This window comes from Parus major, chromosome 5 (genome assembly GCF_001522545.3).
Source record: "Parus major isolate Abel chromosome 5, Parus_major1.1, whole genome shotgun sequence".
Taxonomy (NCBI): domain Eukaryota; kingdom Metazoa; phylum Chordata; class Aves; order Passeriformes; family Paridae; genus Parus; species Parus major.
In genome coordinates this window covers 59,846,995-59,861,085 of record NC_031774.1, presented here as the reverse complement: position 1 = coordinate 59,861,085, position 14,091 = coordinate 59,846,995, and the positions used below count along the sequence as shown (strand labels likewise).

At 42.1% G+C, this 14,091-nt stretch overlaps 2 protein-coding genes across 4 annotated transcripts in view; both read right to left on the bottom strand.

Annotated features, from left to right (window-relative positions):
* SAV1 (salvador family WW domain containing protein 1) overlaps positions 1 to 6,242 on the bottom strand; it is a 14,816-nt gene extending 8,574 nt beyond the window's left edge. Inside the window, exons 1-2 of the mRNA XM_015630950.3 lie at positions 5,988 to 6,242; positions 3,918 to 4,364 (exon numbers count right to left, since the gene is read on the bottom strand). Of these exons, the coding sequence (XP_015486436.1) occupies positions 3,918 to 4,364; positions 5,988 to 6,081 (541 nt within the window). The 5' untranslated portion in view covers positions 6,082 to 6,242. The remainder of the gene's footprint in view (positions 1 to 3,917; positions 4,365 to 5,987) is intronic.
* Positions 6,243 to 7,598: 1,356 nt separating this feature from the next.
* Positions 7,599 to 14,091, bottom strand: part of NIN (ninein) — a 60,540-nt gene continuing 54,047 nt past the window's right edge. For 2 of the 3 annotated variants that reach the window (XM_015631924.3, XM_015631930.1), the window contains 2 exons: positions 11,889 to 12,002; positions 7,599 to 11,220 (listed from right to left, as the gene is read on the bottom strand). In XM_015631924.3, the coding sequence (XP_015487410.1) occupies positions 11,011 to 11,220; positions 11,889 to 12,002 (324 nt within the window). In that variant the 3' untranslated portion in view covers positions 7,599 to 11,010. The remainder of the gene's footprint in view (positions 11,221 to 11,888; positions 12,003 to 14,091) is intronic. The other variant, XM_015631925.1, reaches the window with a different exon arrangement.

Here is a 14,091-nt window from a genome sequence, read left to right as displayed (position 1 = left end):
ATATTTTTTGGTTCAGCTCTTGCTTTTAAGGAATATCAATATTGAAATTAAAAGCTTTAATTTTTCCTTCCATTTCAAAAATACAGTATCTTCAATTTAAGGTCTTGAATTATCCATTTTAACTTTGAGCAGCACATTCCAGTGCACTTTATCAATGCAAGAAGTTCCTTCTCTTAAAAATCATAATAAAGTCTGTACAAGTGTAAACAATCTGTAGTGTGTTCTTCACTCAAGGAAGTTGTGTTTAGGAAGGAACAGAGGAACTGGAAATGATGTCAGTGCTTTCCCAGTCCAGTAAAAGGGGTTTTTTTTGGAGGGAACCCTGCCTGGAAAGAAGTCCAAGCCCTTTGGAGCAAAGGGCAGGTAGGAATGGAGCAGAGAAATCCCATCCCCAGCATAAAGGGGAAAGAGCAGAACCAGAGGAGAAAGTCTCACTTGGGTAGAAAATGCAGAGAAATTTCAGAGCCCACAAACTCCCCACAAGTGATTTCACCCAAATTTCTAAGTGAAACAAATCTTACAAAACATTATTTGTCTTTAATTAGCCCAATTGTCCTGAGAGGCTTTTTTCAGGATGCCAAAATCCTCTCCCTTCCCCTCCTCAGAGCTGGGTGAAGAGCAGGAAGAGAAAACCAACAAACTGTTTCATTTTAAAAGAGTGAGTAATAATAAAATAACAAAAAGTTCCAATAACTCTCCTGTTTAGCCAGGTCTGCAGGTCCCAGGCCTTCCTAACCCACTCCAAAGCATCTGAAGGAACTTCCTGAGCACAAGCACCTCTTTTGTTGGTGGGAATGGGGCGTTCCAAGCAAGCACAAATTCACAAATAGGAAATGACAGGAAGAACTCTGAAAGCATCAAGAATTATGCTGCAAAATTCCTCCAAAATCAGCACAAAAAAGAAAAGGGCAAGAACTGCCATTTGTTTAAAAATGAGAGAAGTGTATGCACAGGAAAATAAAAACATGGCTATTTCAGCTCTAAATGGGTTTCATGTCACAATTTGTACTTATTTTGCTCTTACACTAAACAAATCTGCAGTTTTTCAGGGGTACAACTTAACAGATGAAGCAAAAGCACGCTGGATTCTCTGTTAAATTGTTTTTCTCCTGTGACATCCCAGTGAACTCATCAAAATCCACCACCAGCAAGTGCCTTTACAGTGTTGATTTCAAGCTCAGCAATTTTCATAGACACAGAAGAATGGTTCAGCTTACCGCTCACACAGGTACAAATAACTCTGAGGTCTTGGTTACAAGTTAGTTCCAATCTACACTGTAGGTATAACTTCAACCACAGACCTCCCCAAAACTTTAACCTAGAAGAGAGGAAAGAGATGGCGAGGAAAGACAGGTAAAGTCTCTTAGAATTAAAAGTTTGAAAAGGACACTAATAATAAAATTAAAAAAAATAAAAAATAAAAAATTAAGAAATGCCACAGAGGTAGCTAAAGGTATAAAATTAGGAGGTATCTCAACTGAAAATACTGGGCAGGAAAATCAGCAGCACTGAATTGCTAATTAGAAACAAACTGAATGAAAATATGGAAAGGAGGAGATGGTAGAAGTGAATCACAACGAGAGAGAAAATGTGACTTGAAGGAGAAATGCCTATGGAAGGACATGGCAATGCTAAAACATCAACTGCTGGAAAACCACAGGACTGCCCTAAAGACTTGGCTGAACACTCTGAAGTCTTGATAAGAACATGTTTGCAACTTCTCTCCAAATTACAAAGAGGAGAAATCTCGGTTTTGAATGAAAGCTGAAATTCACAGGCACCTCTTCACTTCCAGACTGCTCCCAAAAATCATCTCAGCATGAGCACCACGAAATGTCACCAAAGCAGGAACAACACCTTGTGTTCTCCAGGCAACATTTCCTTGGGAATCCACCCAAAACCTGACCAAGGTCCACCCAAAACCTGACCAAGGTCCACACCAGACCTGACCAAGGGCACCTGTGCAGGGAGGGTGGGAGAGGAGAGAAAGGGGAGAAGGCAGCATTTACAAACTCCAGCTAAAAACCTGAGTTTTCATTTGGAACTGCAGGCATTGGGCAATTTTGCCACCTCACTGAAGAGAAACAACGATGGAGATGAGTAAAGAAAAGTAATTTAGACAAAGACAGTGAAAGCAACAGGCTCTGGAAATGCAAGAAAAAGAAACAAGGAATTACAGAGAGATTTGGGTAACTCAAGGAAAACACTGAAGGTGTGAAGGCAATGGATGGTTCAAATAAAAAGAAGCTTAATGGTGGGATGAAGGAAGCAACAAAACACAAAATTTTCTTATTTTGGGCCACATAATGGTGTAAGAAAAAGGAAAAGAGGACTTTAAGAGTTCATATGGAGATGAAAAAAGATGAAGGAAAGGGAAAACACTGGCAATTGAAAGGCTCACCTTCGTCTCTCCCTACAAGTGCATGAGATTAAATACTCACCCATCACAAAACCTGTGCAGAATTTGTTCAAAGTGTTATGTTAAAGTGTGAATGACCAAGCCAAGCAAACAGGAGCAGCTCCTTTATGATTTCCCAGGCTAAGGGGAGGCACAGGTCAACAAACAGCAGGAAAAAATCTATTTAGGAAGATGATGTTGCTACAATTGAGCAAAATATGGCTGGGGAGCTCCTTTTAAAAATTTGATATATGAAACTCCACTTCCAAGCTAGAGTTCCATTTCTGAGAATCTCCTCAGCAGACACAGCTATTTTTTAATTCTGGAGGTGAAACTGATGGATTGGTTTGTGAAATCCTCCCCTCTTGCCTCTCCTCCCTAAAATATCCCAGCACACACTCCCAGTGCTTGTTACCTGGAGCAGGCAAATGTTTAATGAGCAACAAGTGGCAGAGATGCAGGGTTTGCACACAAAATCCAGGTAGATCAAATATATTAACACTTAGAAAAATAAAGGAGGATTGAAGAAGCAGGCCTTACACCCCAGTATTTCAGCATTTCCATTTTTCATGGAAGTGTTTCTGTGGTGAAGAAAACACAAAGCACTGACAGGTTCTAACCCCACCCACGAGGTCAGCAGTGTTAAAAGCTGATGTTCTTCCTGGGAGAATTCTTTTTCTAGACAGGAAATTTATTTTATTAGACACTAATGACTATTTTGTTTACAGATTACAAGTGAAAATGTATTTCATACTGAAATCATGAACACAGGTTTGAAGTGTTTGTTTCAAACTCCTCCTTGGGCATAGTTTTTGTAATATCAAGTACAGACTCAAGTATTTCAGAAAAGTAGTATTTAATGGATTCTTCTTTCTTTTGCTGTTTTGTTTTAGGAAACAAAGGCAAGTTCCAGTGAAACTGAGGCGGGAATGAGCATATTTACAAACAATTTTAAAAGCCTAAAAAAAGGAGTCAAGGGTTAGGAAGTCAATTTCAACACTAATTAGATGCCAATTTGCTAATTACACAGAGCAGTCATTCTTCCCTTTGACTATTTCTAAGGAATTATTTTAATTATTGAGGTCAAATTCAAACAACAAAATTAGATAATAAGATGATAATTAATATTGAATGATAATAACAATAATAATGCTACAATGTTTTAATTTAGAGCTGTTGGTTATTCTCTACATCATGAAAATAGATGTCCTCCAATGAATAAAATTCCTTTCTAGCCAGCAGCTGATGTGTAGAGAATACATACATATGCTTGGCATTAAAAAACACAAAACTCGCTTACTCCACTTATTTGAGAAAATAATCCTGGTTTAAGTCTGTTTTTCCTTTCTGGATATGTGTGAACAAACTCTCAATTCTAATTACCCAAATCCCAGAAATGCCATGAAAAAGCAGCTCTGTCCTACACACCCCAAACACAATCCCAATCATCCAGATGCACATTTGCACCCAAACTCTCACCAAAATCCCATTTTTAACAAAAGCAACAACGAATCCTTACCTGAAGTGTGCCTCCCATGATTCTGGGACATCCTCTGGAAAAGATCACTGTTGTGTTCATAATACCTGTAGTCCTCGTGCAGGCGGTCGTTCAGCTGACGTCTCCTCTGGGCATCGTAGAAATGATCGTAGAAATAGCCCCGGGCTCCGGCATCGCCGTTCTCCAGCCCGGGAGCGGCTTCTGCCAGGAAGGACTGCGAGGAGGAGCCGTATTCCCTGGGCACCTCAGCCAAACTCCTGGCCAGGTAGGAAGGTGCGGACAGTCTGTTGCTTTCTCGCCTCATTATCTCGTGAGGCGGCCTCTGCACCGGAGTTCGGAGGAAGCTCTGGTTCCTGGAAACGATTCCATCGCCGCCGGGGGTGTAGGCAGAGGATGCCGAGTCGGGAGGGCAGATATCAGTTCGTCTTGGAATGGTCGGACCGTGGCGGATAAAGGAAGGCATCAGATCTGACAGAGAGCACGGAGGAGAGTGAGAACTCTGCTTATGCAGTATGGGAGCAGCCGCGGTGATTTACACGCTAAAATTGAGGAAATTCATGTGCAGAACCCACTTAAGACACCCCTAATGCCTGTGCAGGTGTGATGGTGCAGCAGAAACCAGCACACCCCACACCAGCAGCGCTCCGGTGCCAGGACAGAGCAGTTCTGCCAGTAAAACTGCAGCTGCAATAAACAAACCAACCCCAAACCCATCAAAAAAAACACACACACAAAAAAGAAACCCAAACCACCCACACTGTGATGTGGCTACATCAGTCAGGGTTTGTATCTATCTATGAGAAGGGTCAAGAAAATCCACATATCCTGGCTACTTCTTCTTTGGGAATGTTGTCCTTACAAACTGGGAATGACAAGATGGTAATGCCCACAGGAATCCGAGACAGAAACAGAATTCACACTGCCCCCACTAAGCCCAAAGTCACAACCTTCAGCCAGAAAAACTGAATGCTGTCATTCTGTACACGTTAAGTTCTCAAATCATCATGGAGATATTTCCCTTTCTCCTTTAAAGTTTCTCTGCCTCCCTCTAGTAAGTAAAACATTCCTCCTCTCCCTACTTTTACTTTCAACATGATAAAAGTAAGTAGTTTCCCTCCATTTAAATCAGTGCCTGCATGGTAACTTTCATTTAGAATGAGGCTATTCCTATCATTAATTGCTTTTTATTAATAAACTCTTACAACTTATGGTTAAAATCTGGTGCAGCCCAGAAGGTGCCAGCAACAAATTTATTTATTTACCTATTGCGTAAACAAACCCATTTCAGTTTGGGGTTGTCTTTCAAAGACCAACAAAACCAAACCTAAGCACACACTTTCTGGGTGTATTTGTGGTGCTGTGTCCAGCCCGAGGAGCACAGGGCTGTGGCATCAGAGCCTCGGGAGGATCCGCGCATCCCAGGTGACCTCACCAGGTTGAGTCATGGATAGGACCTGGAGTATTTGCTTCCGCAGGGATTTTATGCAACTGCCTGGCGGGACAGTTATCTCATTGCACAGTGCGTAGATGGGGAAAAAATCCACTCCGTTCAGGGAAGAGCTGGGTCAGAGGTTCAGGGAATCGCAGCCCGGTTTGGGCTGGAAGGGGCCCCGAAGCTCAGCCAGCTCCAAGCCGTGCCACAGGGACACTTTCCACCACCCCAAACCCCGTCCAACCTCACCTTGCGATCGCTTCTGTTCATTTAAAAACAATGTCTGGAGACTGCCTGAACCCCGGCCTGCTGAAACGGAGGAGCCGGAGACCCAGAAAATGATAAAAAACACAAAACCCACCAAGTTCGGTCACGTTGAGCACCCGGCGGGGCAACGCGTGCAGAGCGCGCTTTGAAACTCGGGCTTTCTTTCAGTTTTAACTTCCCTCCGTCATCTCCCAAAGCTCATAACAGGATATAACACATATTTAAAGGGAAAAACAAGCCCCACGTACACGCACAGGGATAACTCCCCCTCACACCCCGCCAAGGCCGCGTCGCTGCAGGGCCCGCAGGACCCGCATTGCCCGCACACAAAGGCCTCGGGATCGGCCCCCCGGAGCCCCGCGCCGGCGTCCCCCGGCCCCCCTGACACTCACTCCGCAGCAGCGGGCTCGTCTCCTTCTTCACGTACTTCCCCTGCACCTCGCCCGGCTTGGAGAGCTCCGTCCTCGTCTTCTTCCGCGACAGCATCCCACCTCCCGGCCCGCTGCCACCGCCCGCATGCCCGGCGCCGCTCCCCGCTCCGCAGGGCGGGGAGGGGGGGGGTCCGGCCGCCCCCGGGGGCCGGGCCGGGACCAGGAGCGGGGTTAGGATCGGGATCGGGATCGGGCCGGGGGTCGCTGAGGGGACGCGGCGGGCGCGCGGGGCGTTGTGGGAAGGCGGCGGCCGCCGCCCTCCGGGCCGGCCGCGGGGCAGCGCAGGGGAGGGGGCGCGGCCACAGCGCCCCCGCGCGGCGGGGAGGGCGCGGCCCCTCACGGAGCGGCGGGAGCCCGCGGGAACGGAAAGGCGGGAATAACAGAAATCCCGGAATGACAAAAATCCCGGAATTCCAGAAATCCCGGAATAGCGGAGTGACAAAATCACACAGTGACAGTCATAAAATCGCCGAGGTTAGAAAAGACCTCCGAGATCAGCGAGTCCGAGCTGTGCCCGATCCCCATCCTGTCTCCAGCCCAGAGCTCTGAGTGCCACGTCCAGGCCTTCCCTGGGCACCTCCAGGGATGGGCACTGCAAACCTCCCTGACACCCCTTTCTGTGCAAGGAATTTTCCCTAATATTCCATTTAAACCTCCCCTAGCACAGTTTGAGGCCGTTTCTTGTTACATGGGAGCAGAACCCGACCCCCCCCGCTGTCCCCTCCTGCCAGGGACTTGTGCAGAGCCACAAGGACCCCCTGAGCCTCCTTTGCTCCAGGCTGAGCCCCTTCCCAGCTCCCTCAGCAATTCTCCAGCCCCTTCCCAGCTCCCTCAGCAATTCTCCAGCGCCTTCCCAGCTCCCTCAGGAATTCTCCAGCCCCTTCCCAGCTCCCTCAGCAATTCTCCACACCTTTCCCAGCTCTGTTTCCTTCCCTGGACACGCTCCAGCCCCTCGGTGTCCCTTCCATGAGGGGCCCAGAGTTGGACACAGCATTGCTTGACCAGGGAGGATGGACCAGAGACCCCTCCAACCTTTCCCATTCCATGACTCTGTGAAAGGCTTGCAACAAACATTCAATTCTTGTCATACAAAGGTGAGGAGTAGGGATGCAACTTCAGTGGAAAATAAGCCAAGGTGTGTTCACCACCTCTCAGTTTTTACACCTCAATTTCATACTTTTATAATGGAAGAAATTACTTTATCAGAGCTGTCAAACCATCCTTTTTATTATTGTGTCTTTTTATTACCCTTGTTCCATCCTTTTTATTATCCTCATTTCGTTACTTTATTATCCTTATGTCACTTTTATTATCCTTATTTTATTCCTCTTATTATTATCTGCCTTTGATAAATTTGCAGATACTACTTGAAATACTTACAAAATCAATGGGAAGAGAGGTGGCCCCTGGATCTCTGAAGTGTCCAAGGCCAGGTTGGACAGGGCTTGGAACAACCTGGGACAGTGGAAGATGTCCCTGCCAGGGCAGGGGATGAGACTGGATTTGCTTTAGGTCCCTCCAACCCAAATTATTCAATGATTTTCATGTTGGATAAAAAACAAAAGACACAAGTATGCATCATACATTAATGTATTTTTTATGCTCATTATAAATAATGTGTCAGATGCTTCATCTCTCCGTTTTACATGATGTTCTAAGGACAATATATTACACCAGAACAAAACAAACTCAATAGAAAAAAAAATATACATTTGTTTTTCTTTATACAGAAGTCATTTGTCATGAAATGACACCAAACAGGGGACTGAACAGGTAAATGATGGAAAACCTGAGTGACAGAGATGGAATTTGCTGGAATTAAACAGAAAGATTTTACTCTTGATCAATCCAGACTGTTCCCCCCCTGCTGTACCTAGCACATAACCTGGTTAAAATCAAATATGTTACAATCCTTTTTCTTTCCCCAATCAGAATTCAAACAACTCAATTTTCCTTGTATTTAAACTACTACTTGGGGAACGTGCCACAATATAGACTTTTAAATAATTCTAAATTATTTTGTGTGAATTTTGTACACCTGTATTTAGCTTGGGGTCTGTCCCCTTCCAAAACCCCCAACCTGAAATGTCTATGTGCCTTTATTTTCACAGTGATTCATAAAGTTAAGAGTTGAAAACATTTAAAACACCCTTCTGGTATTGAAGTAGTTCATATCTGACATGGCAGGACCTGTTGTAGGAACAAGGCCTAAAAGTTCAGTGATTTTTGACTTCAACAATAACATTAAATACTTTGGTTTTTGCCTATTCTGCATAGGAGACACATTCATGCACAAAACACCCCTAAATGCTTAATAAATTATGTGTTTCTATGCTTCTTTTCAGTAGCCTGGACGTTGTAGAACAGCTGCTTCTCTTCTGAGCTGACACAATGAATTCAAGAGCAACGTGACACCCGTCTGGAAGCAGCTCTGCCTTTCTCTGGGATCCCTCCCTTTGGGAAAGGATTGTCCTGAATTGTCCTGTTGCAAACACAGCCAGTACAGTACAGGAAGGCAAAAGGCACTTCTGAGAATTAATCTGGAGTTTTGCCTCAAAAGTATTTACCAACAGCATGTTTTCCTCCTCCCTCCTCTCTCCTGTAATTGGATTTTTTTTTTGAAGTTTAGTGAAAGAGAACTAGAGCAAGGTAGGGTAGGGGAAGAAAGGGAAAAGCCAAAAGTCCCTTTTCCCTATTTCTGCTTCTCCCTTCCTGGTGCTGTGCTCTAGCAATGTCCATGTTTGATTTATGAAAGCCTGGTAACTACCAGGAGATTAAAAGAATTAGTTAAGTAGTCTCCAGCCTTTAAATTGAGCAACATGAAAGTAATTGCACAATAATTTAAGTGAAACATTCATTCCTTCCTTTTGGACTGGGCACAGACACAAGTAAACCAAGGTCAAGGTATGAAGTAGTCTTAAAATATACTAGATAATATTTTTTTTCCAAATTCAGTTCTGAACCTCATTTCTTTTGTTTCCTGGAATTATTTTGGAACTTTGCTAATTTCCACAGCATGGAAATTCAGGGTGTGCTCAGTTCCCACTTTGCCAACACACAGCCCTGGTACCCACACAGAGATTTATTATATTGTAACTCAGACCACTTGGTGATGAATAGTAAAAGTAGCAAGAAACCATTACTTCAGCTTTTTAAACCCTCAAATTTCTATCAATTTAAGATATTTCCAGTTTGTGAAAACATTTTTGCAGCCTCTGAAAAAATCTGCAAATCCTTGAATTTGGGATGACTCAGAGAAATCTCCACTACATGCATTTTGAAGAGTACAGCAGTGAAATAATTTATGACTCCAATGTGATGCTCTCCCATGATTCTATTTCCATTTCCACTTTGTTGCCTGCACAAAGCAATGGAGGAGGAAGAGGAGGAAGAGGAGGAGGAAAAAGTCATACCCTGTGTCTAGTTCAGACCACAAACCCTCCAAAACTGGTAAGCAACCCCAGAGACACAGGGAACATCCTCTCAGCCACACCACTACACAGTAAAACTCATTTTCCACAGGTTCCTCCACATTGCAGGCAATGTTACCCCAATTTCTGGAGGACTTTTGGCTCATGACAGAATGATCAGCTTGCCAGCAGTCTCTGAGACAAAACCCCTCTTCCTCCCCTTCCTCAGTTACATGCATTTAAAGAGGTCCAGTTTCAAACATTCCACACCCTTCAGCAGGCAGGCTCTCATCCAGCTGCTTCTCTGTCTTGAAGGTGTTCCCAAAAAATCTGCATTTCTCCACTGATCCAGGCAGAGGTACCACCTCTCTCATCCCAAACCTTGATGCTCCTCTGCATGTTGGGTAAGGAGCACCAAGGAAATACTCACCCAAATCCAACTTGCTTTATCCTGCTTTCCCTAAGTTGTGTTTATCTCCCTCTGGTGACATTAATACCAACATTGATAGCTGATTTAGGCTGTTATTCCCTGAGTTCTTCATGATTACATTGAATGTGTTTCTTTCACGACCAATGACGACTCAGATTCTGCACAAGGATTAACACAAAAGACAAAGACTTTTCCAAATGATTTCTCAGGTCAGAACAAATGCTGCATTCCTGGCAAAGCTCCACGTTCCTGAGGGTTCCAACAACAGGATCTCACTGACAAAATCATCCAAGTGCCCCTCTTCATTCTTCTGCCAGCTGTTTAATTAATACACTGCACTGCTTGACTGAATTTACAGATCACATAAACAAAACTCCCATCTTTGTTGAGTGACTCTTCCTTGCTTTAACTTATTTCCATATTTAACTTATTTCCACATAAAAAACCAGCAAAGGCCCCTGCAATTCAGACTTGTCTGGCAGCACAGCTTACAAAAAAAAAAGAAAAAGGAAATAATAGTTTTTATTTGCTAGCTGGGAAATTTCTTCAGATAAAATATCACACTTAGTTGGAGGCAGTAGTCTAGTTCTGTATTTTAAATAAACCTCTTTTTTTTTTTTTCTGAGCTCTGCAGAGAAACAGCCATGAAGAACAACCCTGAAGCCTAATGAATAATTGCTTTAGAGAAACCAGAATCAGTTTACAGGACACAGCCCACAGCAGCAAAGTCTTGCCTTCAATAACATTTCTGCTGACAGTGTTGAAGACTTGACCCATCAGCATTTTCTAGGTTTGGAGCAGTAAGTATTTTAGAAAGCTGAAAATATTGTTAAATCTGAGTTTGCTTCAATCTAGATGATCCAGTACAGGAAATTCAGAATTTGGATTTTAAATGGAACACAAGGCATCAAAATAAGTTAACCTAGAAAAATACAAGTTTGGCTTTTTTTACATAGTGATGATTAATTTTAGCAGTTTGGGAACCAAGAAACCTCTCCTTTGGCAGTGTCCAGTTTGGGAACCAGCTCTCTGGGGAGGCATTTGTAACTAAAACTCATTCAGTTAAAAAAAAGGCAACGCAGTGAGAAGCTGAAATATTCCCATTTCAGTAAAGTGCAGGGGGCTGTGCCACAGACCAGCTTTGCTATGACCTGATCTCCGCTGCTGGGCTGAAGGAGGGGGAAGCCAAGTTCTTCACTATCCTGTTGAGGTTGGCAATTTTCTCTTCCAGTAAATAATTTTTCCTCTCTGCAGTTTTCTGCCGCTGCTCCGTCACCTCCAGGGCCTTCAGCAGCTGCGCGTTCTCCACGTAGAGATCCTTGACCATCGCGTCTGCCTTGGTGTTCTTGGAAAGCTGGGATGGGAATGTGACACAGGCACTCAGCAAATGACAAAGAAAAACTCCAAAGAAAGGTGGGGAAAGCAGATGGATGTGTTAATTACAACTCAAATATCAAACCCCATTCCTCTCATTAAAAGCTTTTTAAGAGTTTTAGAGGTCTTAGGCCTGTGAATATTTGGAGACTGGAAAGGTTTTTTAAGGAGATGGGGTTGATAATAGAGGGGTTCAAATTAACTTTGTCAGGTGAGTTCTGCTTTACAGCATTTATCCTCTAAGGATAAATTTAGTGCACAAGAGAATCCACAAGTGATCCCACAGAGATGCCTCCAAAAACCACATCAAACAAAAGATGTGTTTGGGGCAGGAAGCCTCAAAGAAATCAATCTTGATTTTCCCCCCAGGAAATTATTTTTTTCCTCCTTTTTAAAGGAACTTTTCCAGTTAACATCCTCAACTGAAATTTGATTTTTGTTTCTTGATTTAGGAAATTAATGAGTAGTGGATTCAGTCCTCAGTTTGGGGATTTATGAAGTTTTGGGCAAATTATGCTGTAGTTGAGCTCAAAAGCATCAAATAAAACCACTTTTAACTTTATTCTGAACAACAGCTTGGCAGTTTTTACCCACTTAGGGGTTTACAGAAGGAAAGGGGAAGGTTTGAGGAAGTCCAAGAACACTTACTTGTTCTTTCAGCTGATTTACTTTATCTTGGAGAAGCCTCTTCACAAGCCTTAATTTCTGCTCCACATCCATCATCCGCTCTTCCATCATTTTTAGAAGCTGCTCATGACCCCCCTGGAAAGCAACATTGATGTGAAAATCAGTTTAAAACCAGTTCCCATTGTCCAGTCTATTTTGTTTTTCCAGTTTAGAAAAGAAAATAGCTGGCCCTCCACACTTCAGTCTGCTTTAGAGGAAACTAAATTAATAAAACCCTTAATTGAAGCAAAATTTTATGGCAACACTTAAAGGACGCTCTCAGCATGGCACCGGTTTTCCAAGCAAGTTACACTTGAAATTACCAAATCCAGGAAAAATAATATAAAATTCTAAGTTCTGTCTTGTCTGTAACAGAGCTGGATGACTTCCTTTTCTTGTTCTTTGGTGCTGCCAAATTTCTGATGAATGTGGGAAAAAAAATGCCAATTTAATGGTTTTAGAATAAAAATAAGGTGAAGTCGTAAGGTCATGTTTGAAAATAAAACTCCCCCCATGCCAGAGACTACTTGAAATTGAGTAATATCCAAATGAAGTAGGATTCCACACCTCATTTTTTATGTCTTTTTAGATTAGTTTTCATAACCCTAAACTAAAGCATCATAATTCTGTGTCATGAGATTGTTACACCAACACCTGAGGGAAATTTTCCCCAAAAAACTGGAAACATCAGGATTTACAAAAAAACTTGTTTGGATTTAGGAACTTTAGACCCTGACTGCAGGAAAATTGAGGCTTTATTTAAATGCTTGTTTGTTACTCAAATTCTAGGCAGTCATTTGAGGGGATAAGCTTTGAGAAAGCATCAGCTCAAAATAAAACTCCTTCAAACCCAAACCCATCCCAGCTGCAGAGGAGGATAAATGAAAATCTGCTTCAGGTATGGAGTTCCTCATCTAAAACCCCACAAAATGATCCCCTTGAGGGGGCTGATTTAAGCTCACTCAACATTTTATTTGCTGTAGCATCAGAAACTCAAACCTGTGGATGAGGTTATGTGATAATTCATTTTTATGAAAAAGCTTTACATTAGACTCACACAGAAAACAGTTTCACAGTGTGGGTGGAGTGGATATTTTTCTGAATTAATGGAATTTGATTGGAATGCAAAACCCTGGAACTCACTGTTCCACTTCCCATTGGTTGTGAGGGAGCCTTGAGTGAGTAATTGATGTGGAAAAGAAGAATTAGAGAGGTCTCAATACCTGTGATCCCTGGTTTTTTTTTGCCTTAAACCTTCTCACTTCACATTATTTCATGATAAGTCAGCTCAGGCAACAGCTTTAAGGTCATTAAAAATAGGAGAAAAAAGATCTTTACAAGCAAACAGCTGAAATGGTTCATGGCTCCAAGTGGGAAAATCACAGAGGTGTTTTGCTGAACTATTTAAAGTACTAAAATCTTAAATTAATCTAATATTTTGAGACAAAATAAAAACTATAGAATTGTATCCAATAAACAATAATTTTCCCTTTTTACTTTATAGCCACTGCAGTAGAAGATCCCAAATTTTCTTAAATTTTCAGGTACATCTGCTAAAGAAAAGCTGAGTTTGTGTACTCTACTACATCCCCACCACAAATCTTTCCCAGAAGTCCCAATATAACAATATTCATTATCAAAGATAAATATTTTGTTTAAAACTTGTTCATTCTTGAGGTGGAAATTATTGATTTCTAGGAAGAAAAGAGACATTATGCTTAAAAAAAGATTTTATTTTTCATTTACATCCAAAAAAAGTCATCTTTCCCTGTGAAAAAGTTTATACATCTTATACAAAAATGCAGTATAAATACCCCAGATTTTCTTCAAATCTCATATAAAATTAGTACCCTTTGAGAAAAATAGGCTCTTTCCTGTACTGAACAACTGCACATTTTAAATAACATAAATAAAACCAATTTGTAACAAATTAAAAAAGCTTCTGAGCTTTCACAAAATAGTTTCTAGACAAATAAATAAGAAAATAACACTGCAGAGACTTTTTTTGCTGTTTTTTTGACAAGAAAGGGACAAGAAAGGGACAAGAAAGGGACAAGAAAGGGACAAGAAAGGGACAAGAAAGGAAAAGAAATAAAAAGGAAAAGAAATAAAAAGGAAAAGAAATAAAAAGGAAAAGAAATAAAAAGGAAAAGAAATAAAAAGGAAAAGAAATAAAAAGGAAAAG